Raw genomic sequence first — 27,460 nt, forward strand, 5'->3', positions numbered from 1 at the left:
TATACACAACCCAAATACATACCCAAATACAAGTATAAATGATGGTCCGACCTTATTCTATTCAATGTTTTTGCTTTGATTACATGTATCACATTTTATTTTTGATGAGTCTGTCTGTTATGCTGTTCAGCTGGATCTCCTTAGATGCCTAAAACTGACCCCTAACTGTAGATCGAGCCCGATCTCACCCAAACAAGGGGAAATTGGCAATTCCATACACGCCTAGAAATCCCCAAAATCCGTACATATTACACTATTCTATTCCTGTTTTGACCGCGATGGAGGCATGCCTTTCACTAGTATTGTATGTATGGAATTGCCAATCTGTGCTATTTCACCGTGTTTGGGTGAGATCAGGGTTGACATTATTTACGATTCTGTGCTATTGGGTTACAACTCGGACAGGGCTGAGTCAGCTCTACCGAACTTCGCAAAGCTCGACACGGCAACTCCTCGTGGTTCAGGTTCGGTAGAGATGGCGCCCCTCCGTCACGGTGTATGGGGAGGAGTTCAGTGTAATATGTACAGATTTTCGGGTTTTCTAGTAGTGTATGTACAGAATTGCAAATCCGTGCTATTTCACCGTGTTTGGGTGACACCGCGTTGGTAGAGATCCTCCTGCTTAGAACTAACTGACCCCTGCCTAGAACTGTCTTGACACCTGTGACCTAGCCTCGGTACCCAGGCTTTTATTTTCCGTTCGCATTTGGCAAAGAAAATGAGAGCCTGGGGGAACGAGACACATTTCCTGGTCTAGGAGTGGGAGTGTACTCGAAATATGGTGACGTCGGTTTTCTCCACTGTATTCTACCAGGGAGGGGGGGCACGGGCGGGCGCTCGCATCGGTGAACCAATATTATCCAGCGCATTGCTTCATGCGCTACCCGCCCCTCTAGACCAGAAAGCATGCTGGCTGGGCCAGGTTACCTGTGACCTGGCTAGTCTGACAGATCCTAATTGGATTTGGACATCTCCAACTCGCTGACCGTGTTCACCACCTGAATGACATTCACCTTGTTGACCACCTTCTTTTCCAGTGCACAGCAAAAGACATTTCTGAAGCCCTTCCGGAAGTGTTTGGAGACGAGCGCGTAGACGATGGGGTTGAGGCAGGAGTTGGCGTAGGCCACCAGATGGGAGAGGATGCGCAGCACGTAGGTGGCATAGCTGAGCGGGAAGCGTCCGAACCACATGCACATGACGACCAGGTGATGGGGGAGCCAGCAGACGGCGAAGAGCACCGCCACGATGATGATCATCTTGGTGACCTTTCGCTTGGCCTGCCTGGACTCCGACATCTCCTCGATGGGGTCGACGGCGGTCCACAGGTAGCGGACGATGCGCGCGTACGTCAGGCTCAGCACCAGGACGGGGACGAGGTACCCGAAGACGAACGTGCACATGTCCATGGCGAGGCGTGGCTCGGACTCCCAGGCGGGGATGCACACCAGAGTTCCCTGCAGGTCCATCTGTGTGTAGTAACTGAGATAGGGTCCGGAGAACGCCAGGGACAAGCACCACACCACGCAGATGGAGGTTAAAGCGTTCTTTGCCGTGCGCATCTGCCTGGACTGAAATGGGTAGCAAATGGCGAAATACCTGCAAAGTGCAAACACAATGTTTTTTTTTAGCAATGTCCAAAGCTTTATACAGTAAAATCTTCAGTGTTCATGTTCTCTATAGTACTCTCAGAGTAAAATGATAACACTGAGGATTTTACTGTGTGGTACTGACATGAATTGTCAAAAGTCAAACGCATGCAAGGACGCACACACACGCGCGCACACACACGCACACGCACGCACGCATGCGCGTGCTCGCACACACACACACACACACACACACACACACACACACACACATATTATATATCGTTGCTGTCGGGAGGAAACCACCTAACTCCATTTTTGAGGTTTTTGCATAAATCAGTGCTATTGAACACAGTGCTATTGTGTATATATTATATAATATAGTATATAGTATATATAATATTGAACCAATGGAAAGTAGTTAAAAACGCTTTGAACAAAACCTCTTAACTCCATTGGACCCTCAAACTGTCTGCTAAAGCAGCTAATTCCACCATCTCTCCCCCTCTCATGCAATTTATTGACAATATATAATTTCACAACGCCAACTTTGATGAGGCAGTATTGCTTTGTTTTAAAAATATTACATTTTCCTGAAAAATCAACATTTTGGAGTTAGGTGGTTTCTTCCTGACAGCAGAGATATAGTCAATTCAATAAATCAAATCAATAAATTAATCCAAAGCATGTTGATAAACAAATTTGGCAAAAGTCATGACATGTCAAATTACTATATTAATCAACCCTTCACTTCACAACCATTAGACTATTATATGGCTCTTAAAACATGAATATTATAGCAACTTCAACTTTCCTTTCTCACAAGACATTTAACGCACCTGTCCAGTGAAACAGCTGCTAGGGTGAAGATGCTGGCGTACATGGTGAGAAAGATCATAAAGTGGACCACTTTGCACACAACAAGACCAAAGATCCACTCGTCCAAAGTGTAAATAGTGGCTTGAAACGGCACACAGAAGACAATGAACGACAGGTCTGCGATGGCGAGGTTCAGAATGAACAAGTTGGTCGTCTTTGTGTTCTGTCCACTGCGAAAGACAACCGCGAGGACCAGAGAGTTTCCCACGGTGCCGACCAAGAAAATAAGTGAAAAGACCAGAGAAATGACCACTGGTTCCGTCGTCCATTCCACCGAAGAGGAGTTCAAGGACATATCCATTTTTTATGAAAGCATATTGTCCAAAAAAAGCGCACTTTTAATTTGATATGTCAAATTGCTTAGCGCATTATTGTTTCCCCGTCAGGGCGGATTTTAAATAATCTAGTTTAGTGTTTATAGCCTATAGTCTATACGAACATTTTGCAAACACGTATCGTTTTGGAACAGATCAATCATCAGGTAGAAATTAGAACAGATTAAGCATATTTTGCCGTGCGCAATGAGCGCACCGCCTGCTGTCGATCCATATAGTCGCCTCTCTGCTCTTTCACTCCCTCCTAGCAATTCTCATCGCGAATCATTCATCATCATCATCATCATCTCATTGTCGACGTGTGTAGAGGATTTTTTGTATGACTGCACTTATGGACATGTGGGCACTTGGACACCTGCGGGCACCTTGGACGAGTGGTAACTTGGACAACTGGGCACTAAGAATATGTGGGCACTTTGGACGAGTAGGCTACAACTGGACAACTGCATGGGCACCACTACCTGACTTAGGGTCGTGTTTTTTTTAATTATTATTATTTTTTTGGCATTGATTACCTATAGCTATAGGCATGCTGCTGCTTTGTTTTTGGTAAGTGTGTGTGTGTGTGTGTGTGTGTGTGTGTGTGTGTGTGTGTGTGTGTGTGTGTGTGTGCGCGCGCGCGCGCGTGCGTGGTTATCTTGGTTGGTTCGATACCCATGAGGCTTTCATTTTCGTCTCCGCAAAAATTGTTCCCTATCAAGTATCTTCTTAAAACTGAACACTTGACTGACTCCCTCTGGCGACTGGCGCTTATAAGGTTATAAAAAAAAGTAGGCCTAGTGCTGATATTGTGGAGTTGTAGATTTCACCCAATTAAAAACTAAAAAGCTGACAAGTCGTAAAGTGAACAGTGAACACCAACTTTTTATATATGTCCCAAATTAACATGAACCGTGTGTGTGTGTGTGTGTGTGTGTGTGTGTGTGCGCGTGTGCGTGTGCGTGTATGTGCGTCTGTCTGTCTGTTTGTCTGTCTGTCAGGTAGTCAATATAGGCGTCTTTTGTTTAAAGTGGGACATTTGGTATATAGTCTTTTTTATTGGCCGTAAATATTAAATATTGTCTACATACATTCATAAAAAATTTTTAACAGGGGTTTATATGTGACCATACCATTAACATCCCATAAGGCAAAAATGTCCCACTCCACACCCCCGGCTGCCGGACTATAGTATAACTGAAAGCTGGGAAAGGTTTATATTTTATTTTTTATTAGGCGACATGAATTTTTTGCTGAACATTCCCTTGTAGTATTGGATACTGAGTGTTATGTTTTGTTAAAGGAACATTTAATTTGGTTTAAACTAGAGATGACCCGATACTGTATCGGTATCGGGAAAAGTATCGGATCGGCCCTTATTTGTCATATCGGATCATATCGGTATCGGTGAATATGCCATTCTACCCACAGATCCGTGAAAAGTGAATCGGGACATCCCTATTTTAAACCATATCTCTATATAATTCCTGTTACATGTAGGCTACTGCTGTTTATGCATACACTTGTTTTGTTGTCTGTGATTTTTGAATTCTTTCCCTCAGCTGTTTTGTTTTCCCTCTGTCTGGGTTAGGGATGGGTCCGATTTATCTATTCATCGATTATCGTTAACAGGACCCGAAATCGATTATGAAAATTAATAATTGATCATCGGGGGGAGAAATTTATGAAAATCTTTTGGAAAGGCAATATTGTCATCCAAACAGGACAGGGCTATATAGGCCTACCAAAGTGTGCCTGGAATGTGTCTGTGTAGCTGCATGAGGAGTGTGAGTCATTGAGTGTGAGTGGAGATTGATTGCAATCAAGATACATGTTTGGAGGATTTAGTAGATGTTGGGAATTTACCTAATCAGGCCTAGGCTGGGGTTGCTATGGTGATCAATTGGCTCAACACTGGTCCAGGGACCACCAGTGGTCCTCATTTAAAAGATGGAGTTAGTAACCAAATGGACCCTTATTAACTCTCAAGAGTTAAAATTATTGTTAAGCATCTACATCAGGGGGGGGGGGGGTTATCGATTTATCGATTAATATTGAATTATGCTAATCGATTTTCATTTTTGACACATTTACACATCCCTAGTCTGGGTGCAGGCACACTTAAGCGTCAAGAGATGACAAGAAAACGCCTAGACCAGGCGTCTCTTCCTGGTTTTTAGACAGCTAGTGGATGTAATTGACGCTTGTGCACGGCTTCAACTTGTAGGGTCTGCAAAGCGTTTCCGTTTTTTGAAGGTGAAGCTGCGCACTAGCGTCGTTTTCCATCCACCAGCTGTTTCAAAACCTGGAAGAGACACCTGCTCTAGCCGTTTTTCTGACGCGACAGTGTGCCCGCCCGCGCCCACTGTCCTCAAACCCAGGTCCAGCCCATCAAACTCCACCTCATGGACCGATTGGATTTCCACTCATCCGCTCTCAAATCATCTCCTTCAACTATGACTCACACATAATGATTGGCTCTGCGGTGCGACAGGTGTGAGGGCCCTCAATGGTAAATTGGCTCCCATTTGAAATGGAACGGTCTTGCTCTCTGTTTCTCAATAACATGATTTGGTCATGGTGGAGCGTGTGTGTGTGTGTGTGTGTGTGTGTGTGTGTGTGTGTGTGTGTGTGTGTGTGTGTGTGTGTGTGTGTGTGTGTGTGTGTGTGTGTGTGTGTGTGTGTGTGTGTGTGTGTGTGTGTGTGTGTGTGTGTGTGTGTGTGTGTGTGTGTGTGTGTGTGTGTGTGTGTGTGTGTGTGTGTGTGTGTGCGCGCGTGTGTTGGTTTCGGTACAGATATTTCACGGTGTCATTGGTGTGACCTGTTTAAGTCGCAAGCTTATAGTGCTGAAAGAGTCACAATTGAGCATAATGGGACTGTTTAGAATTAGTGCATGGTGGAAAAGTACTCAAGTAAAAGTATCAATATTGCAATATAAAAATACTCCGTTACAAGTAAAAGTCCGGAATTCAAAATATACTTGAGTAAAAGTGCAAAAATGTTGGTATGTAAAAGTACAGAATGTCCCATTTCAAGTTTTCAAATGTATACAAATATTTTGAAAATAGCAGATCTACAAGCTCATGGCCGAAATGTATGTGAAGTGAAGTAGGTAATGTATGTTTTGTAATAATAATCAATTTCTACAAAGCAACTAGTAACTAAAGCTGTCAAATAAATGTAGTGGAGTAAAAGTACAATATTTGGGATGTAGTGGAGTAGAAGTAAAAGTTATGTGTAAGTTTACAGTACTTAAGTGAATGTATTTATTTTCCACCACTGGAATTAGATGATTGAATGGGTCAGATTTGTTATCACAATTCTAGCAAGTTTACTGTGACAACAGTGCCATAACAAACTTAACTGTTGCACCAGCAACTACACACCCACCCTCTGCCAATAGTAGTGTGTTGTCAAGCTTCCTGGGAATTCCATGGCTTAAGACTGTGTCTTAATGGATTAAGACTGTGTAAAGACTGACTCATTCATTCCCCATTCTGCACCACCCACCATATAATTTCTTCACACACCAAATGGTCCAGCCTGTCAAAGATATATGCTCCCTAGCCAATCGCATCACTGACCCCGCCCCACACATGTGCCCTGAACACAGACATAACAGAGCAAAGCCCTAGGGTTTCCCCTGAATAAAAAGATTTCACTGCAAGCAGATTCATGTGCTGTCTGTACACTGTGCACGTCGCTAGAAACTCAAACTTTATAGGACGACAACATGACGAGGAGAACAGACGTGTTCGGCTTTGTAATCTACGCCTTGACGTCCATTTCAGCAACAGAGGCGGTAAAGAAAACATAATGGGTTTTATTGCTTTATAATTTGTAAATTATAATTTGTGCTGGTCTGTCAAGTGTGTTTTCATGAGTATTTACATAGCTTGCTTTGCCTTTACAGGGCTTTTTGAGATTGAAAAGACAGACCTTTCCTTCATTCCACTTTGGAAGATCAGGTAGGTCACTCCATGTTGCCATTTGGATGATCATTTTAGGCAACTCTTCCTCTCCTATCCACCTTAATAACCACATGAAACCAAGCAGAGTCTCTGTTCTGGGCATGTCATAACAGGCAAACATTTGCACTATATCAATATAACTTAATAATAATGTAAATTCCAGGTGGAATTTGTCTTCATGGTGGAACCTCTGTCACATCCTTAACTACCGGTGACCACATGTTCTGCTTGTGTGCTGAAGGTTTTGGAGGGCATAGCTGTGAAATTGGTAAGGAAACTCCTCATGCATGTGATAAATCTCTTGAGAGTGTACAAAACAAATTGAACCAAATGGGACCCGTGTTGTAGGCTGTATTTATCTCATACTTAAGTTAAATGATGTTAGAAGCACAAAAACAGCTCCATCTGTGTTGTCCTTTTAGTAACAAGTGCCACCTGCTACAATGGTATTGGACTGTTCTACAGAGGCACCGTGTCTCAGTCAGAGAGTGGAGGAACATGTGTGAAATGGGATTTGGACACAAGGAAGCGCCATTTGTCATCGGATGTCAGATCAGGGAGACACAACTTTTGCAGGTACAAGCTATAGACATTCTTCTCATGCACTGTAGGTGATGCATGCCAAGTTTTGTATTCGACTGAAGTAGAGTGCTCTGTTTTCCAAAGAAACCTCGATTACAGCCGACGCCCATGGTGCTATGTAATGAGAAATTACAAGTTGGAGCAAGAGCATTGTGATATTCCACAGTGTGGTATTATTGACATACCTGTAGGTAAGTGCACTCTCGTCTCCACACGTGTCACATCCTGTGTGTGTGTGTGTGTGTGTGTGTGTGTGTGTGTGCGCGCGCGCGTGCGCGCGCGTGCGTGTGCGTGTGTGTGTGCACCTACTGTACCATTGTGGATATTGCATTACTTTGTTTTGTTTTTTTGAACTTTGAACATGAACAATGAAACAGAAATCAAACATAAATGTGAATGCAAGAAAACAAAAACACATAACAAAAACAGAGACAATAAAATAAATCCAAAGAAAAACAGAAAAACAGCTTGACAAACAGTACAAGGCAAGGCAGGGAACAGCAGGAGACATGACTCATAATATACAGCAGATATCCAACATTAATTGTCACAAGCCCGGCCTGCATCCAGCCCTTGCTCGCACCCCGAGGAGACAGAAGCTCCGGTGACCTCTAGCCCGCCACCAAGTGACTGGCCAGAGGCCCCCGGATCCCCCGCCCCCCAGCCGGCTACAAACCGGGCACCTGCAACTTCTTCAAAGCATTTTTATAGACACAACAACCACTACTCGGCACTTTTAGACCTCTACACAATGTACACATACACTGAAACACCCAAGTACAATATTACAGAAGTCCATTTAAGTATGAAACTGCATTACTTTGTTAATCAAATATATATCTCTTATCTTTAGATCCCCTCCCATCTTCACCCACACCCACTGAGCCAGGAACAGGTAAAGTTACCGACTGTCTTCTTTCTGAAGAACAGTTTTTGCAATGTTTTCCTCAGATGTTCTGCTTTCTTTCGCACCACTAAACCAACAGCATTTCATTCATCTGCATCAGAGTCAACATGTGGCCAGCGTCCTGGGAAGCAGATGAAGATCGTGGGAGGACCAATTACTACTGTGGAATCACACCCGTGGATCGCTGCCATATTTTGGCGGGGCAGATCCAAGAAGGTTTTCCGCTGTGGAGGGAGTTTGATCTCTCCCTGCTGGGTTCTCACCGCCGCCCACTGCTTCCCTGATGGGTAGGGTATAGATACACTCACTGCAAACAATAACAATGTTCATGTCGTCCACGAAAGGCCTATTCATACGCCAGTTTTCAGGCGAAGAGGTGGCCACCTTTTCGGCGTTCACCTCTTCACCTAAACGGTGGTTTTGATGGCGGTCCATCACCGTGGTGGGAGGGCCCCGCCTCCCTCTGGGCTGCCTGGAGCGAGTCAAGTCATTTTAGGTTGCACTCTGGTGTTGCGCTCTGAAAATACCAGATACAAGCTTACAACGTTACACGTTGCGTCGTGAGCTTGTAGATCGGCTATTTTCAGCATGCAAACAAGTGTAAAATCTGTATACGAAGGCATCAAGGCCCGCCAAAATACATTTTAGTCGACTAAATCAACTGTTGATTTAGTAGATAAACACTAAAACACTAAAACATTTCAGATGACTATTCAAAAAGACTATGACTAAAACTAAATCAAAATTTTCTGTCAAAATCAACGCTGAACAATAGCAGGTGCTGAAAAGCAAACAGTGACAGCTGGTTTGTTAGAATGTCCTGGCTGTGACTCTCTTCCAGCTCTGTAACCAAAACACGCCGTTTATCCGTCACCCTGGGGAAGAATGCCCTGAATGAGACCGACCTGACCCTGGAGCAGACCTTCCAAGTGGAGGAGCTTCACGTCCATGACATGTTTGACCACAGGGAGGAGAACTACAATAATGATATTGGTATGAATTCAAATGTTCTTTTTCTTAACACATATGCACACTATATACTATACTATAGTAATCATATTTTTCAGACAAATAACATGAATAATATACAGAGGGGTGACAAATATTAGTAAGGTGTTAGGCCACTTTGAGTGCATCCAGCAAACACAAATGGACCACGATTTTGTAACCCATTTTTCACCCGGTGCCAATTATTGTCCTGGGCACTATACTCTCCCTCTGCCAACCTGGGGAGTGCCCTGAACTGAGCTCATGCTTCCTTCAAAGCATGAGGAGTGAGCAGGCCGCTTCATATCACCTGACAGGGTGGAGTTTCCCCAGTAGGACGTAGCGTGTGGAAGGAACACGTTATTCTGACCAGTTCAGACAGTTCTGACCCTCCATCAGGCGCCCTGACCAGGGGGGGGGGGGGGGGGGGGGGGGCAGTAGAGACTGAGATAACTGCATGTTTTTCGTGAGGGTACCTACCCTATGGGACACGGGGAGAACATACAAACTCCACACAGAAAGGCCAACCTCAACCTAAGGTATGGGCGCTGATGACGTGGAGGAGAGAACACGCCCCCAGACACCTTTTTGCACCATGCATTGACATCAGTCATGGGAAGAGGCGCTGTTGCGACTTTGTCCACCATGTCTCACTAATGCACAAGCATCACGGTCGCTGAATCTGCACTTTCAAACACAATTTGTATTTATTGATGTCTTTCCCATAGATGGAAATGCAGATGTCACTTTAGTCACTGACTGTTCTATTGAAACATTAGCTAGTTAGCCGGCCAGTCTTTGTGACTGAAGCTCCTGTCAACCATGTCTTAATGATATACAGTAGGCTAACTCTTTCATAGTCACTTAGATTTCATAGTCACTTTTCTCTTGCCAGCATGATCCTAAATCGAGATCAACTGAGACTGCTTAGCAGTTCTTACTATAATAATAAAGTGATACTTTTTCAAGAAACAACAGGTATTTATATGCCAACACTGTCATCGTCACCTGTCACTTATGTTTGATGATCACTGTGATTCACAGCCCTGTTGAAGTTGAGGGCCAGAGATGGTCAGTGTGCACAGGAGACACAGGCTGTAAAGACAGTCTGTCTACCACCCCTCCACCAGAGCCTCCACCTGGGCGCTTACTGTGAGATTGCAGGCTATGGAAAAGAGAAAAAAGGTACAGTACAGTTTCATGTTTGTCATTTAAATGCATATTGTACACATCATATATGTACCTGTATTGTTTTTCCTTAATTTCCTGGCTGTACAACAATGATAACGGGTGTTCCGGCCAGTCTGCAGACTGACCAATCATTCACTGGTGTCCAATTGCGGCCCGGGGCACGATTTGAGAACTCTAATTTAATGTAGGCCCACTGGCATTGTAATGCAAATGAAATATAGATGTACTGTAGCTGTAGATATACTGTTAACCACTTCGTAGCTAAACAGACAGAAAGACCTTGCACATCTGAATCACATTTTGTTGTGTTAAATAAGGCTGTGTTTTGTTCACAGCGCACCTGACAAAAACAACATATTGATATTTGATATTGATGAAATAGAATTGTTGAAATGCCATGCATTTCCATACTTCCATACTTTAATATGGTCTGAAAGTACGTTATGATAGGTAGGAGATGTAGTAGCTGTCCCTTGTTGACCCATGTTTTCATATTTTGTAATTTGGCCCGCTTTGAAAAACATTTGGACACCCCTGGACCAATACGAAATCTTAGTTACGCTTTGACTTTCTTTGTTTGGCCCTCCTTATCTTATCTGGCTGGCAATTGTTTTCTGCTGTTTTCATTTTTTATTATCTGTTCTTGAGCACTTGACTGCTGTAATTGTCATAGCAAACTGAATTTCCCTCATGGGTATATTTATCTGGTCGCTCTTTCCAGGCCTGTGGTATAACTCTCAATACCTAAGAATGGCTACAGTGAACCCCTTGGCTCAGGATGTGTGTCGTCAAAAAGACTACTACGGGAACATGATCACAGAGAATATGTTCTGTGCCGCTCACCCTGATTGGAGTCAGGATGCATGCGAGGTATGTGAGTGATACAAGCCAAAACATGATCAGACATCGCCCCGATGATTATGCTGTTTTTGCATTTCTCACCCACATCACTCCTTTCTGCAGGGGGATTCAGGTGGGCCTCTGGTGTGTGAGGTGAATGATAGATTCTTCCTGCATGGTATTGTCAGCTGGGGCGAGGGCTGTGCACAGGAATTCCGTCCAGGTGTGTATACCACAGTGACCAATTACAACCAGTGGATTGAAGAGAAGACGGGTCTAGATTCCATTACTACGGGGTCCATCATGTTCCCTCAGAAATGACCCTCTTTCCCGAAACTGCTGGCATGTGAATATAGTAGCCTACACACTGACTGCTGGTGTCCTGTAGTCATTATTTGTGGCTTTTCTGAGCCTTTATTTGATAGGTACAGGGGCGAGAGACACAGGAAACATGGAGAGAGAGTAGGGTATAGTGTCATGCAAGCAAATGGTCCGGCTGGCCAGCAATCGAACTGGGGACTTCAGGTGTCCACGTGGTTGGCCCACGTGGTTGGCTTGGCTATTGGGTCACCAATAGATTGTCTCTTTTGAATCTGCTTTGAGTCTCCTTGAATTTCCGATGAGGATCAATAAAGGGTCATTTGTGGTATTTCAGTTATAATACTGAATTCACATTTGTTGCTAGTACTACATTATTGTGTTTATTAAATTGTACAGATGTTTACAGTAATTCATATTTACCGCTGCCTGCGGTTATTTTGCAGCATGTTTCCAGTTACTTCTGTATTTTCTTGAGTAATTATATATTTGAGATATTGGAGTTATTTTTGTGTTTCCCTTAATGTTTTTTTTACAAAAATGATTATGTCAGTGTTGTTTTAAATAAAACAAAAATAATTTGTCTCAGTTCCAACTTAAGGTCATTCATTCTCTGAGGGACTTAGCCCTTCCACTTGCCACTCAGGTTTTTGGAGTAGGTTGCGTAGCCAAATCTCCCTCTTGGTGGCAATCTCTGATCATCTGACTACGTGAAATGGTATTAAATAAACACCATCCGACCTACGCTCACCACTCTGACCCTAGTAGTAGTCATGCATGTGGAATCTGCTATGAGTCCACTCTGGATCTCAATGATGACATCAACCCTGGGAGCTAATCAGCAACAGCCATTTTTCTACTTGTTGGGAACCAACATGTTTTGTCATTAATAGCGAAAGCAGTGACAAATCATTGACGGAGAAGCGAATGCCCCTCACGGCAGCTATAAACGGATACTTACTATAGCTGCAATTTGCAGCTGTTGATAAATTATCTCACTATCCCTGTGAAATATTGTCTGCCTGTGACTCACAGAATCCTCCTTTATTGTCTCCACCAGGCCGAAGGCATGGGGAGAGAGTATGTTTTGCACTCCGTCCGTGTGTGTGTGTGTGTGTGCGTCCGTCCGTCCTTCCTTCCTTCCGTCCGTCTGTTACCAGCTAATCTCTGCCACCGTTGGCCCCATCCATGCCAATCTTTGCACACACACTCCCTGGATGCCAACGACGAACCTCTGCCCCAAATATTCCTCAACGGCCTGTTATAGCGCCACCATGAAGCTGATTTAGGCAAAACACATTTCTGTAGATTAATCGTACACATTTTATCCATACATCACACAATTCGGTATACACTATCTAGTGTATCATGTGATCAACACGGATCTGCACCATTTCCCATCTTCCATCCTGATTGGCTAAGATTGCCTTCCAAAGCTCACATGATTGGTCCGTTTCGAACAAAATGCCACAAATCACAAACACAGTGTGCAATTTCCGTGAAATTATACACGCACATTTCCACTAGGCCGAGGACGACATGCCACTCATTTCTTCCCCAAATCAGCCTCAAGGTGGCGCTATAACAGGCCAATTCCTGTTTTTAGCTATAACTGCATCGATCTGTATACAACTTATGTATGCGCACTCCCTAGAGGCCATGGAAAAACATTGTCCCTGCATCCCTCCACATCTGCCGGTTATAGCGCCACCATGAGGCCGATTTCTGCAAAACACATTGCTTATGTTAGTCGCACAGATTTCATCCAAATGTCACGCAAATCGGTACACATGATCTCTGTAGTCATGTGATCAAGACGAGTCTGTTGGATTTCTCAGATTCTACACTGATTGGCTAACATTGCCTTCCAAAGTTTTCAGGAGTGGCCCGTTTTGTACGAAATGCTGCACATGTCCTGCTCATCCAGAATTCTATCCTCATGCTATGAGTGATCTGGCTCTGCATTTCCTCAACAAAATGAAGAAAATTGTTGCAAAAAAATAACAAACAAAAAAACATGTTTATATTACTCCTAAACATTTTGCCAAACATCTCACACAGTCCTATCCTCCTGGTGGAGACCTGTGCCCAGAAGGGTACTTTTTCTAGGTTGACTCTGCAAAGCATCCTTTAAAGACTAACATCCATAATAATAACACTTAAAGGGTAGGACCACTTTAGAGGTTTGGGTAGTGTAGTTACCTTGCCATGATGTAACTCCAAATGTGGACAAGAAATCAAAAATAATTGCTCCAGTGATTAGAAATTGTCTGTCTGTCTCGAGAGTCTGTCTCGAGAGACTAGCTTTTGTGTGACACTGTACTAGTATGATCAAGTAGTAGGTCATTATTATTGTCTCCACCAGGCCGAAGGCATGGGGAGAGAGTATGTTTTGCACTCCGTCCGTCCGTCCGTGTGTCCGTGTGTCCGTGTGTCCGTCCGTCTGTGAACAGCTAATCTCCGGCACCGTTAACCCGGTCGATGCCTAATTTTGCACACACACTCCCTGGATGCCAACGATGAACCTCTGCCCCAAAATTTCCAGAACGGCCTGTTATAGCGCCACCGGGAGCCGGGAGGCCGCTTTGTGCAAAACAAGTTTTTGGACAGTACACCTACAGATTTTGTCCAAACATCACGCAAATTGGTACACAGTCTCTCTAGAGCCAGTCAACGAAACACGTCTTTCAGATTTCTCAGACTCCATCCTGATTGGCTAAGATTGGCTTCCAAAGTTCGCAGGAGTGCTCAGTTTCAAACAAAATGCTGCAAATCATGAACACATCGTCTGATTTCCGTGACATTGTGCACACACATTCCCACTAGGCCGAGGAAGAAATGCCACATGAACATTTTCAACTCAGCCTCATGGTGGCGCTATAACTGGCCGAAAAGTGTTTTTACCTCCACCTGCACGGATTTGTGGATAACTTTGTATGCCAACTCCCTAGAGGCCAAGGAAAAACCTTTGCCTAGATTTTTTCACATCTTCTCTTTATAGCGCCACCAGGAGGCCGACATATGTAAAACACATTTTCTAATATTACTCCTTCAGATGTTATCCAAATTTCACGCAAATCGGTACACATGCTCTCCATAGTCATGTGATCAAGACGGGTTTGTTTGATTTCTCATAATCCACCTTCATTGCCTACGATTGGCTTCTAAACTTTTCAGGAGTAGCCCGCTTTGTGCCCGTTTTGTACAAATCGCCACAACTAATCAACGCAGTGTCCGATTGCAGTGAAACTGCATGCATATTCCCACTAGGCTGAGGAAGAAATGCCACTTGACAGTTTTTAAATCAGCCTCATGGTGGCGCTACAACAGGCCAAGCCGTGTCTCACACACACACACACACACACACACACACACACACACACACACACACACACACACACACACACACACACAAAACGTGATTATATTACTCCTAAACATTTTGCCAAACATCACACACACTCCTATCCTCCTGGTGGAGACCTGTGCCCAGAAGGGCACTTTTTCTAGTTTTCCCTCTGTCTGTCCTCAAACCCAGGTCCAGCCCATCAAACTCCACCTCATGGGATTGCATGGATATCCACTCATCCACTCATTATCATGTGGATAATTTGTTTTATTGCTCCTTCCACTCATGCCAATAAAACAAATGATCCACAGATGTCCATAGCCCACCTCTGAGACACAACATTGATTGAAACTTTTGTTTATTCTCGAAAAAGAGCATTGAGGTTCATCCTCATCTGCAGTGCTGTCAAGATCACACACAAAAATCAAACAATCAAGACATACAGAATTACAGATATAAAACACAGAAACAGCCAAAAATTAAACATGATATAGGAGCATCAATAATAGTTTCCAGGCCCGGGCGGCTGGCGTAGCTATCTGGGCACCTTGGCTGGTAATCCAGTCTGGCAGTGTGCCCCATCTCTCTCCTCATTTCCTGTCAGCCTACTTTCATCTATCCCTCTATCAATAAAAAGGCGAAAGCCAAAAAAAAGAAGAAAAGAAAATAGTTTCCAATGCAATGATTTCCAATGCAATGATTGTTGAGCTAAATCTAATAGCAAAAGATGTGTAGACTTATCCCCAACAGGCAGGTTTCAGTTATGGAAATGACTATAGATCATCAACGCTGATGTCAAGATGAGACCACTGAGCTAAAACTATGTAGTCATGCTCATGCACCCATTATTAATCTAATTCCTGAAATAGATTAGTTGCACCGTCTGTATTCCACTAGACTAGTTTCCCACACTTTGCCTGATGACACAGCTCGCCAAACAGAAATAACAAGGCCAGCTGTGACTGTGTGTAGTTCCCGTAGTAGAGGGCTACCCCTAAATCCCTTCACTCACTGGCTGTGGAGCCTCGCAACTGCTCTTTGCAGGATTCCCTGTTGCATTGAAGTCCTTTCCTCACTGTAGCCTCACATCCTTTCTCTTTTAAAGAAACAGGTGCTATTATTTCTGACATAGAATCTAAATGTAGAAATTAGAATGAGATTTAGAATTAATCTATTAGGTAGCAATGGTTTAGCATTAGAATATATATTTCTTTGTTCAGTGACTTATTTATTGCATATGGTTTCACTCCAATTGTGTGGTTTATAGTAGGCCCAATTATTCACATGAAATTTCAACTGAAACAATAAACCTTCTGAAGAGTAAGAGTTACAGTTTACAAGAAAACAGTTATAACTAGAAAAAGTGCCCTTCTGGGCACAGGTCTCCACCAGGAGGATAGGAGTGTGTGTGATGTTTGGCAAAATGTTTAGGAGTAATATAATCATGTTTTGTGTGTGTGTGTGTGTGTGTGTGTGTGTGTGTGTGTGTGTGTGTGTGTGTGTGTGTGTGTGTGTGTGTGTGTGTGTGTGAGACACGGCTTGGCCTGTTGTAGCGCCACCATGAGGCTGATTTAAAAACTGTCAAGTGGCATTTCTTCCTCAGCCTAGTGGGAATATGCATGCAGTTTCACTGCAATCGGACACTGCGTTGAGTAGTTGTGGCGATTTGTACAAAACGGGCACAAAGCGGGCTACTCCTGAAAAGTTTAGAAGCCAATCGTAGGCAATGAAGGTGGATTATGAGAAATCAAACAAACCCGTCTTGATCACATGACTATGGAGAGCATGTGTACCGATTTGCGTGAAATTTGGATAACATCTGAAGGAGTAATATTAGAAAATGTGTTTTACATATGTCGGCCTCCTGGTGGCGCTATAAAGAGCAGATGTGAAAAAATCTAGGCAAAGGTTTTTCCTTGGCCTCTAGGGAGTTGGCATACAAAGTTATCCACAAATCCGTGCAGGTGGAGGTAAAAACACTTTTCGGCCAGTTATAGCGCCACCATGAGGCTGAGTTGAAAATGTTCATGTGGCATTTCTTCCTCGGCCTAGTGGGAATGTGTGTGCACAATGTCACGGAAATCAGACGATGTGTTCATGATTTGCAGCATTTTGTTTGAAACTGAGCACTCCTGCGAACTTTGGAAGCCAATCTTAGCCAATCAGGATGGAGTCTGAGAAATCTGAAAGACGTGTTTCGTTGACTGGCTCTAGAGAGACTGTGTACCAATTTGCGTGATGTTTGGACAAAATCTGTAGGTGTACTGTCCAAAAACTTGTTTTGCACAAAGCGGCCTCCCGGTGGCGCTATAACAGGCCGTTCTGGAAATTTTGGGGCAGAGGTTCATCGTTGGCATCCAGGGAGTGTGTGTGCAAAATTAGGCATCGACCGGGTTAACGGTGCCGGAGATTAGCTGTTCACAGACGGACGGACACACGGACACACGGACGGACGGACACACGGACACACGGACACACGGACGGACGGACGGAGTGCAAAACATACTCTCTCCCCATGCCTTCGGCCTGGTGGAGACAATAATAATGACCTACTACTTGATCATACTAGTACAGTGTCACACAAAAGCTAGTCTCTCGAGACAGACTCTCGAGACAGACAGACAATTTCTAATCACTGGAGCAATTATTTTTGATTTCTTGTCCACATTTGGAGTTACATCATGGCAAGGTAACTACACTACCCAAACCTCTAAAGTGGTCCTACCCTTTAAGTGTTATTATTATGGATGTTAGTCTTTAAAGGATGCTTTGCAGAGTCAACCTAGAAAAAGTGCCCTTCTGGGCACAGGTCTCCACCAGGAGGATAGGACTGTGTGAGATGTTTGGCAAAATGTTTAGGAGTAATATAAACATGTTTTTTTGTTTGTTATTTTTTTGCAACAATTTTCTTCATTTTGTTGAGGAAATGCAGAGCCAGATCACTCATAGCATGAGGATAGAATTCTGGATGAGCAGGACATGTGCAGCATTTCGTACAAAACGGGCCACTCCTGAAAACTTTGGAAGGCAATGTTAGCCAATCAGTGTAGAATCTGAGAAATCCAACAGACTCGTCTTGATCACATGACTACAGAGATCATGTGTACCGATTTGCGTGACATTTGGATGAAATCTGTGCGACTAACATAAGCAATGTGTTTTGCAGAAATCGGCCTCATGGTGGCGCTATAACCGGCAGATGTGGAGGGATGCAGGGACAATGTTTTTCCATGGCCTCTAGGGAGTGCGCATACATAAGTTGTATACAGATCGATGCAGTTATAGCTAAAAACAGGAATTGGCCTGTTATAGCGCCACCTTGAGGCTGATTTGGGGAAGAAATGAGTGGCATGTCGTCCTCGGCCTAGTGGAAATGTGCGTGTATAATTTCACGGAAATTGCACACTGTGTTTGTGATTTGTGGCATTTTGTTCGAAACGGACCAATCATGTGAGCTTTGGAAGGCAATCTTAGCCAATCAGGATGGAAGATGGGAAATGGTGCAGATCCGTGTTGATCACATGATACACTAGATAGTGTATACCGAATTGTGTGATGTATGGATAAAATGTGTACGATTAATCTACAGAAATGTGTTTTGCCTAAATCGGCCTCATGGTGGCGCTATAACAGGCCGTTGAGGAATATTTGGGGCAGAGGTTCGTCGTTGGCATCCAGGGAGTGTGTGTGCAAAGATTGGCATGGATGGGGCCAACGGTGGCAGAGATTAGCTGGTAACAGACGGACGGAAGGAAGGAAGGACGGACGGACGCACACACACACACACACACACACACACACACACACGGACGGAGTGCAAAACATACTCTCTCCCCATGCCTTCGGCCTGGTGGAGACAACAAAACACAAAACGGGGAAGGAATTAAAAAATCACAGATTGATTGATTGATTGATTGAAGAATTTATTAACAGTTTGCAGAATTACAGTACATTTCAAGCACAAACTCAATACAAAGGCTGTTAACTGTGAGTGGACGACCCAATTAAGCATTACACTTGTTTCCAACAGGGTCCACCATGTTCAAATCATCAAAACATTTAGAGACGTACAAATAGACACTTCTATAGACAGAACAGGAATTCATCAAAAAGGAGGTAAAAAGGGAAAAGAAATATATACAGTGAGGGGAAAAAAGGGGGGGGCGGGGGGGGGGATTCAGATTTTACGGGGGCCAGTTTCGAATTGCAGCCATCCGTAGGTGCCCTTTGAGAGCGGTTTTGAAGGAGTCAAGGGATTCGCATGTCTTAATGACAGTTGGTAGGGCGTTCCACATTTTGGTGGCATAGGAGCGAAAAGAATTTAGTCCCTTGTTTGTGCCGAATCTGGGTTGTACATGGTTCGTTGCACTCCCTCTGGTGTTGTGGGTGTGGACTTCGTTAACATTAAGGAGGTATCTAGACAGGTACATGGGTATCTTGGTGGTGTATCGAATCTTGTGGACCAGACCCATTGCAAGTTGCTGTACTCTGTCGTCGACCCTAAGCCATTCCAGCCTGTCGAAGTGGGCAGGGGTGAGGTGGGTTCGGGGGGCTAGATCAAGTAGGAGCCTGACCAGTTTGTTTTGGGAAGTCTGGAGCCTGGTTTTAAGGGCCTTTGAGGTGCTGTGGTACCAGGAGATGCATGCATAGTCAAAGAAACCCTGTACAAGGGCTCCTGTTAAGGTCTTCAAGGTGTTTTTGTTGACCAGTGAGGAGATCCTGTAGAGGAATCTTGTTCTATGGTTGACTTTTTTGATTACGTTGGTGGCCATTTTATCACCGGAAAGATTAGCCTCCAGGATGGAACCTAGGTAGGTAATTTCATCTTTACGTGTGATAACATTGTCACCCACTCTAACCAAGAAGCCATTTGCCTTGCTGAGATTACTAATAGAGCCAAAGAGAATGGATTCAGTTTTTCCCAGGTGTAAAGATAGTTTGTTATCAGCGAGCCAGGTGCAGATTCTACCGAGTTCAGAGCTGAGGGCATTTTCAACCTGCAGTTTGTCCCTGTCCGAGACCAGCAGTGCTGAGTCATCTGCGAACAGGAACAAGTTGCAGTCACAGGCTGAAGTCATGTCGTTTACATATATTAGGAACAGTAGAGGCCCTAGTATGCTTCCTTGTGGAACGCCACAGCTCACTGGGAGGGGGGGGGACAGTGTTCCGTTCACTTCCACCATCTGTTCTCTCCCCTCCAGGTAGGATTGCATCCAGCTCACTGATGTGCTATCGAAACCAATTGCTTTTAGCTTGTTAACCAGTATGGAGTGGTTCACGGTGTCAAAAGCCTTTTGGAGGTCCAGCATGACCATGCCGCAGTATTTGCCAGCGTCCACCTCTTGTTTGATGTGGTCGCTCAAATAGAGAAGGCATGTGTCAGTGGAGTGGGATGTTCTGAAGCCAGATTGGAACTCGTACAATAATTTATTAGTGGCAAGATACTTTTCAACCTGTTCATAGACAATTTTTTCCATCACTTTCGAGATGGAACTAAGAATAGAAATAGGGCGGTAGTTGCCGGGGTCTAATTTACTCCCTTTCTTGTGCAAGGGGGTTAGAAAACAAAACAAGTCAGCTTTTTAGTTTTTCATTGGGTGAAAATGAAATGCTGAGTGAAATCCACTCAACTGCACATTGCAAGGGGAAACACCATCTCATTGGCTGCAGCGAAGTTTGATTCTATTGGCTGCTGGCAAAAATGGGTTGGACTGCTGGATGCAGGGGGTTGGGCTCTGAATGGGCGGGACATTTCTGTCAGAAGACGTTGAGGGGTGATTTCACCCTCTTGCCTCCACATCAGCCTAGCCCTAGTATCAGCACATTTTTTAATAGTGTAGGTACTTATTAGAACCGCCAGAGGGAGTCAAGTGTTCGATTTTAAAAAGATACTTGATAGGGAATGGATTCAAGGGAACCTATGAAGGGAACCAAGATAACTAGACAACTTGTATGATTCACAAGACAAGTGAGCTGGACTGGACTGCTCTTTAAACTGACATCCTGTTCAACTTTGCCTATATCATGTCACATCATGTTACAAAGACTTTGCAGACTGAATGTATAGCCTACTAATCTACTTTGATTGAAACAAATATTGGGCACTGCAAATGAGGATGAACGAGAATAAACAAAGGTTTCAATCAATGTTGTGTCTCAGAGGTGGGCTATGGACATCTGTGGATAATTTGTTTTATTGGCAGCAGGCAGTGGAAGGAGATGATTTGAGAGCTGATGAGTGGATATCCAATCCCATGAGGTGGAGTTTGATGGGCTGGATCTGGGTTTGAGCTTTGAGGACAGACAGAGGGAAAACAAAACACAAAACAGAGGGAAGGAATTAAAAAATCACAGAAAACAAAACAAGTGTATGCATAAACAGCATTACATGTAACAGGAACAGGTTTTCTAAGGAAGCTATCATTGTCTGAATTAATGAATTAATGACATCATTGTAAATGTGGGTCACCGTCCATGATTCCTCAGAATCTTAAATAAAGTTTGAATGAATTATCAAAGAGGAAAACAGAACATTGGCTCTATGACTTATACATAATAATTATGTACGGACATATACTGTACATACAGGACGTAAGTCGGGACTTGGTCACCCCGGCTGGGTCACCTGAGTGAGGGGTATGATGATGTTGGGAGACCCGAAACCCCGATGACCTTGGGATACATCACTGAGGATACGTCCCAGGTGCATCCATGTATTTTTGTTTTAGTACTTATAGAGGTCTGTCTGTCTTTCTGTCTGTGTCAGGTATGTGAATTGTGCTCGCAATGAGGGAGAACAGAACCTGATAGCGTTCCAGTATCGACAAGGGATTGCATATCGTGTTTGTCGTCCTGTGGTCAAAGGAGAAGAACTGCTGGTCTGGTACGGAGATGAATATGCAAAGGGACTGGGAATCATCTTTGATAAGATGTGGGACAAGAAGAGTACTGAGAAAGGTACAACCATCTATCTATCTCTCTGTTAAATGTAACGATAATCTATTAGGGATGGGTCAGACTTGTCAGCTAGCCAGCGAACAGCTCACTCATCGACTAGTGGATTTGTTATATTTTTAAGTAAGTGTTCGTAATGAATCTATGAGCTCCCTGTATATGTTTTAGGACGTGATGACCTATCATTCTACTAACGTCTCTCTCTCTGTCTCTTTCTCTCTCTCTGTCTCTTTCTCTCTCTCTCTCAGGACCGAGTCCCCAGTCTTCCCAGACTCAGGCCTTCTGCTGTCCAGCGTGTCCGTATGCCTTCACCTCTCAGCTGTTCCTCCACAAACACATGAAGAGGAGCCACAGCAACCAATACTTCCAGTTCCACATGCTGTGGAGTCAGTCAGCCTAGCACCAGCAGCTCTGTGAGTGGACAGATCCCCCCCAGAAGCAGCAGCCATTTCCCTTGTCAGCAATGTGACAAGAGTTTCTCTCGGTTACATACGCTGAAGTTACACCAACGTGTCCACACTGGTTCAGGTTCAGGTTTATTTGTCATATGTATAGATGCAGTCTATGCAGAGTATAAATACAATGAAAATTATTTTGCTCAGAGCACTCTCAGTCTTATAGACACAGGACAAAAACAAACATCTATAGTGCAAAGAAAGAACACAAACACAAAAAGTGCAAAGTGAAGTGACAGTGCTGCACTGGTGAAAAACGTTACCATTGTAACCAGTGTGAGAAGAGATTCAGTCGGCCAGATGTCCTGAATAATCACCCGCGTGTCCACACTGGTGAAAGTAGCCAGTGTAAGAAGAGATTCAGTGAGTTAGGTAATCTGAATAAATACCTGCGTGTCCACACTGGGGAAAAACCATACCTCTGTACTTAGTGTGACAAGAGTTTCAGTGAGTTAGGTAGTCTGCAGAGACACCAGCGTGTCTACACTGGTGAAAAACCTTACCACTGTAACCAGTGTGATAAATGTTTCAGTGAGTCAGGTAGAATCACCTGCGTATCCATTCTGGTGAGAAGCCGTACCTCTGTACGCAGTGTGGTGAGAGCTACACTCGGTCAGATAGTCTGAAGAATCACCTGCGTATCCATTCTGGTGAGAAGCCGTACCTCTGTACGCAGTGTGGTCAGATAGCCTGAAGAAACACCAACGTCGTCACCACACTTAAGTATAACGCTCCAATGTAAACGGTGTGAAAAGTGAGTTAGGTCACCTTAAGAAACACCACTAGCCAGTGTTGTGGTGTATGAATCATGTATTTAGTACAGCTGTTCCAGAGCCACCAAACTAGAGGCCTAGATTTGGTTGTTTTGTTGGCATTGTGTGATATTGTTAAAGATTGTTAAAGATTTGCCAACATAATTTATTTAGTATGGGCCTGGGGTACCTAGTTGTTCTGACTCTGGAATCAAATGATCCCAGATACTTATACTGGAATTTCTGGAAAGTCTGTTTGACCAGATAAGCATTATCATAATACTGTGAGGCTACTTATTCCCTATTTGTAATTATTGTTACTCTAAGCCCATTGTAACAATGTTATATACATCCAAACTTTACAAAATTAACATTTCCACTACCGGTACATCTTCGTTTTCTTCACACAAATTAATTGCTAGGATATTTTGTAAATATACTTATAAATAAGCCTCTCTTATTTATTTCATTTTTATTTATTTTTCATTAAAAGTGTATTTCTCCAATAATAAAACCAAGGGGAAAGCTACTGAGGGCAGAGTCACAGATTTCTACAGGTCACCATCACCTCTGCAACACTCAAAACTGTATGGTTTGGTGGTGATACAGCGCCGCCCTGTGGCTTAAGTGGGAACCCGTAGCACACTTTGAGAACCACCACTCTGGGGGGGCTTCTAATGGACCTTAGTTCCATTTGTACACTGAAATAAAACACTGGTTGAATTTACAGTGTGCTACGTTCAGAGAAACTGCCATATGGCGGCTAACAAGATATGTATAATTGTGAAAATCTATAGTCCAGTATTCTTTATATAAGTCATTGTATAATATTCTTGAACTTTTGTTTTTTGCAGTTTTCATTGGAATACATGTTGCTAGATGGTAGCCAGTTGACCATTTCATACTTCTGGGCCGCTGCTGATATTTCTCTAGCTGCTCAGTACATGCAGGCAGAACCCACCAGTTATCTGTTATCAGCTGAGAGGAGCAGCAAGGGAAGGTGCAGACCACCCATCTAGAGTAGACCTCCAGGCCCACTCACATTCCACACAGTACACAGCTAGAGCCCAGCCTAGCTAGGGCACAGCCTTTCAGTAACTGGAGACTTGAGGAAACTGCAGACCACCTTTTGATGTCTATAATCCAGGGATGAACTCCCTCTGATTTTGTGCCAGACACTACGTGTATTTGTTTTTGTTTTTTAACGATACAGAGTCTGTCTATGTTGTTGGGCTGTGTTGGTTGGTGGTAGTCATAGGCCAGGCCTATGTATTATTTACCCCCCTCACTTATGTAAATGGTCAGAATGTTGACAGTGATTGTCGAAAATAGCATATTGACGGGCACATCACTCAAAGAGCGAGACCAAATATAACAAAATTACATTTTGGTATTTTTAAATAAAAAATGTAAATCTATATTTTTTTCTTTTTCTGTTGAAAATATTTAATATTTATATTTAATTTATATTTAAAAATGTTACTGTTAAGAAAATATTTGGCTTTCTAGTAGGCTAAAAGATTGGTTGTTTGCCCGGCCTACTTAAAAAACTGTTTGTCATCAAAACTTTGGAGTTCACAAGAGGAACTGAAATGAGTGACTACTGTACACGTCTGGCATGAGAATGCATTTTGTGGTGACTTTGTGGTGTGATCACCCAGTACGAATTCTGTGTGTATATTTACTGTTACATGGGCATTATACATTCACACTTCAATGATATGTCACACAGCCAAGCCTAAATTAGAGAGACATTGAAAATAATTACCTTCCATGTTAGCCATGCTGTGCTATAATAGCCGCTCCTTGTTAGAAGCCAACTTATCTAGACCTTATATGTTTACATGAGGTTTCCAAACAAAGTCACTTCCTCAATTCTTTCTTTTTTGGAATCTTCCTTTTTAGGAAGTGGGCCGCTGCCTTGCAGCCCTCTAGGGATTCTGTGGGAATTCCTCAGCTGTTTTGCTCCACGTACTGTTCATTTCCAAATGAAATATTATTTCTACGTGTGAGGATTGAGGAATGGATAGGAGGGAGTTGGAATTTAAAAGGATGTGTTCTTATGTGACATTGTGACAAAGCTCTGCCATACATTTTCAAATAAAAGTATGCAGTTCTATTATAGCTATATAGGCCTATGTGTATACACACACACACACACACACACACACACACACACACACACACACACACACACACACACACACACACACACACACACACACACACACACACACACAGTCACACACACACACACACACACACACACACACACACACACACACACACACACACACACACACACACACACACACACACACACACACACACACACACACACACACACACACACACACTTATTCATGAGTTTCTGGGGTTAAATTAATTTTGCTCCTATGCCATTAAAATGTGGAATGTTAAGAAATGTGAATCCCTAGACTCCTTCAAAACCGCTCCCAAAAGAAAAAAAAGTCCCCCCTATTTTGTATACTGTTTTCCCTGTTTTTTAAACTATATGATTTCCCTTTTTCATAGAAGTGTATATTTGTATGTCTTTAAATGTTCTGATGTATTGAAAGTGGAGGACCCTGATGATGTGAACAAGTCTTAGTGCTTTTTCTGGTTTTATCCTGTAGCAGTCTATCAGATTTTGTATTTTATTGACCTGTACTTTCCTTGAACTTGAAGAAATCCATTCTACAAGCTGTTAATACAATGGGAATCATGTCTCATTGCTACAATCAGATCTGGTCTCATCACACAGGCATCTCTCTTTATCTGCCAAAGTGTGCCTGGAGAGGAGAACCCGTCCAACCAGTCCCAATTTACAGCCTCCTCCTGCGCTGCTTACAGTGTGTGGAATCCACTCCTCACACAACCAACAGTAGACACATATTTCCCTTTTTAGGGCATGAGAATGTATTGCGTAATTTCGGGAGCAACTCCTCGGCGTCCTCGCATCTCTAGCAAACTCGACAGTAGTATGTACGATAGGGGGGGAGCGTGGGCGTGTGGGGCAGAGTGGCGTTCGCGTGAGCCAATCGCACGCGTGCGGTCATGCCTACGGGGTCCTCTTATTGGTCGGAGGGCGGGCGTTAGTTTCATTGAGGTTTAGGTTGAGTGTCTCTCACTCATTCTGAGCTTGCTGCTTTGCCTGGCTGGCTGGGGAGTTTTTCACGTTGATGGTTGGTTGCAAGGGGAGCAGTAGTTGTAGTAGTAGAGTCTTCCTTCCCGGAGAGTGAAACCGTCCAGGGGGGAAAGAAAGAGTGATTGGGATCATTTCGGACAGTCCTTGTTAAGAGCAAGTAGAAGTTGCGAGAGAAAAAGTACTTTTTTAGGAGCAGGCGGCTCTATCTTTTTCTCCTCTTGGATAGTGGTGGGTCTCCGACTCACTCAAATTTGCCATCATGCCGGTGTTTCACACAAAGACGATAGAAAGTATCCTGGAGCCGGTGGCCCAGCAGATATCCCATCTGGTGATCATGCACGAAGAGGGTGAAGTTGACGGGAAAGCGATCCCAGATCTCACCACACCGGTGTCTGCTGTACAGGCCGCTGTCAGCAACTTGGTTCGGGTGAGTTTCTCTTGTCTGTTCTTTCTCTTGTATTTGTCCAGGCAGGATTCCGACCCGGGGGGCGGATTGGCTACCTGTCGCTCTTGTTTGTCCACTGTTGTCTGACTGGTTAAAGTGGTTATTATTAGGTCCAGCCAGTTTAAGTCTATGCAAGTGTGGTTATTTTGTTCAGTCAACGCCGAAAACGTTTACTGTGCACAGGCTTTCAAAGTTCCTTTGAGTTGTTTCAACCAACACGGGGCAAAGGGCAGCGAGTGACGCCCTTTTCCCCTTGAAAATATGCCCTGCCTCCCTGGGAGACTGGGAGTGGACTGGACTGCCATCTGTGGACGTAGGCACCAATAATGCATTACATTTACCACTATACTGAAACTTAATAATGTATGACAAAAGTGTTACCTCCTCTTTTACACCATAGGCCTAGAGTTGTGGTACTTATGTCTCAATATGTTAATCACTTTACTTTTCAGCAGCTATCAGATAGTTTCTCATTGACACCCAGATGAGTGTTTCCTCCTGTCAAAATGACTCATGGCCCAATTATAAATTATGTCCCACTTGAGTTTAAATTTAACCTTTTAGGGATTGTCACAATCACGATGTTTATTTGATTGCATATATCATCTTATTAGCTGGCATCATAAAAGCTTTTGTTTAATGAATTAATTGAATGCAGCCCCTTTACAGCTGTGGCTTTGAGAGTACAAAACTGAAAACCACAACAGGGCTTGAAGTGACATCTCCCATACTCCCTTAATAGCTGAACCCATGGCAGCAAGTGAGAAATGAGACTTTAT

The 27,460-nt window shown here is 43.6% G+C and overlaps 3 protein-coding genes across 5 annotated transcripts in view; 2 read left to right on the plus strand and 1 right to left on the minus strand.

Annotated features, from left to right (window-relative positions):
• Positions 1 to 953: 953 nt before the first annotated feature.
• Positions 954 to 2,769, minus strand: LOC306915105 (galanin receptor 2a; the record flags this gene model as incomplete). Its single annotated transcript, XM_079492351.1, has 2 exons — positions 954 to 1,599; positions 2,429 to 2,769. 2 exons carry the CDS (start codon positions 2,767 to 2,769, stop codon positions 954 to 956), a joined length of 987 nt encoding a protein of 328 aa, XP_079348477.1.
• A 3,677-nt stretch (positions 2,770 to 6,446) lies between these two features.
• Positions 6,447 to 12,173, plus strand: plaub (plasminogen activator, urokinase b). Of its 2 annotated transcripts, none has more exons than XM_079492649.1 (11): positions 6,447 to 6,584; positions 6,696 to 6,750; positions 6,917 to 7,021; positions 7,176 to 7,329; positions 7,420 to 7,526; positions 8,189 to 8,235; positions 8,345 to 8,529; positions 9,084 to 9,235; positions 10,274 to 10,414; positions 11,142 to 11,290; positions 11,384 to 12,173. In XM_079492649.1, the coding sequence occupies exons 1-11, from the start codon at positions 6,516 to 6,518 to the stop codon at positions 11,579 to 11,581; spliced, it is 1,362 nt and encodes a 453-aa protein (XP_079348775.1). In that variant the 5' UTR covers positions 6,447 to 6,515; the 3' UTR covers positions 11,582 to 12,173. The 2 variants fall into 2 exon arrangements, with proteins under 2 accessions (XP_079348775.1, XP_079348776.1); XM_079492650.1 differs by having other exon boundaries at positions 8,189 to 8,230; positions 8,343 to 8,529.
• Positions 12,174 to 26,125: 13,952 nt separating this feature from the next.
• The window catches only part of vclb (vinculin b), a 41,555-nt gene continuing 40,220 nt past the window's right edge, over positions 26,126 to 27,460 (plus strand). Inside the window, exon 1 of one of the 2 annotated variants that reach the window (XM_079493512.1) lies at positions 26,126 to 26,663. In XM_079493512.1, the coding sequence (XP_079349638.1) occupies positions 26,496 to 26,663 (168 nt within the window). In that variant the 5' untranslated portion in view covers positions 26,126 to 26,495. The remainder of the gene's footprint in view (positions 26,664 to 27,460) is intronic. The other variant, XM_079493513.1, reaches the window with a different exon arrangement.

This window comes from Electrona antarctica, assembly GCF_951216825.1.
Source record: "Electrona antarctica genome assembly, chromosome: 22".
Taxonomy (NCBI): Eukaryota; Metazoa; Chordata; class Actinopteri; order Myctophiformes; family Myctophidae; genus Electrona; species Electrona antarctica.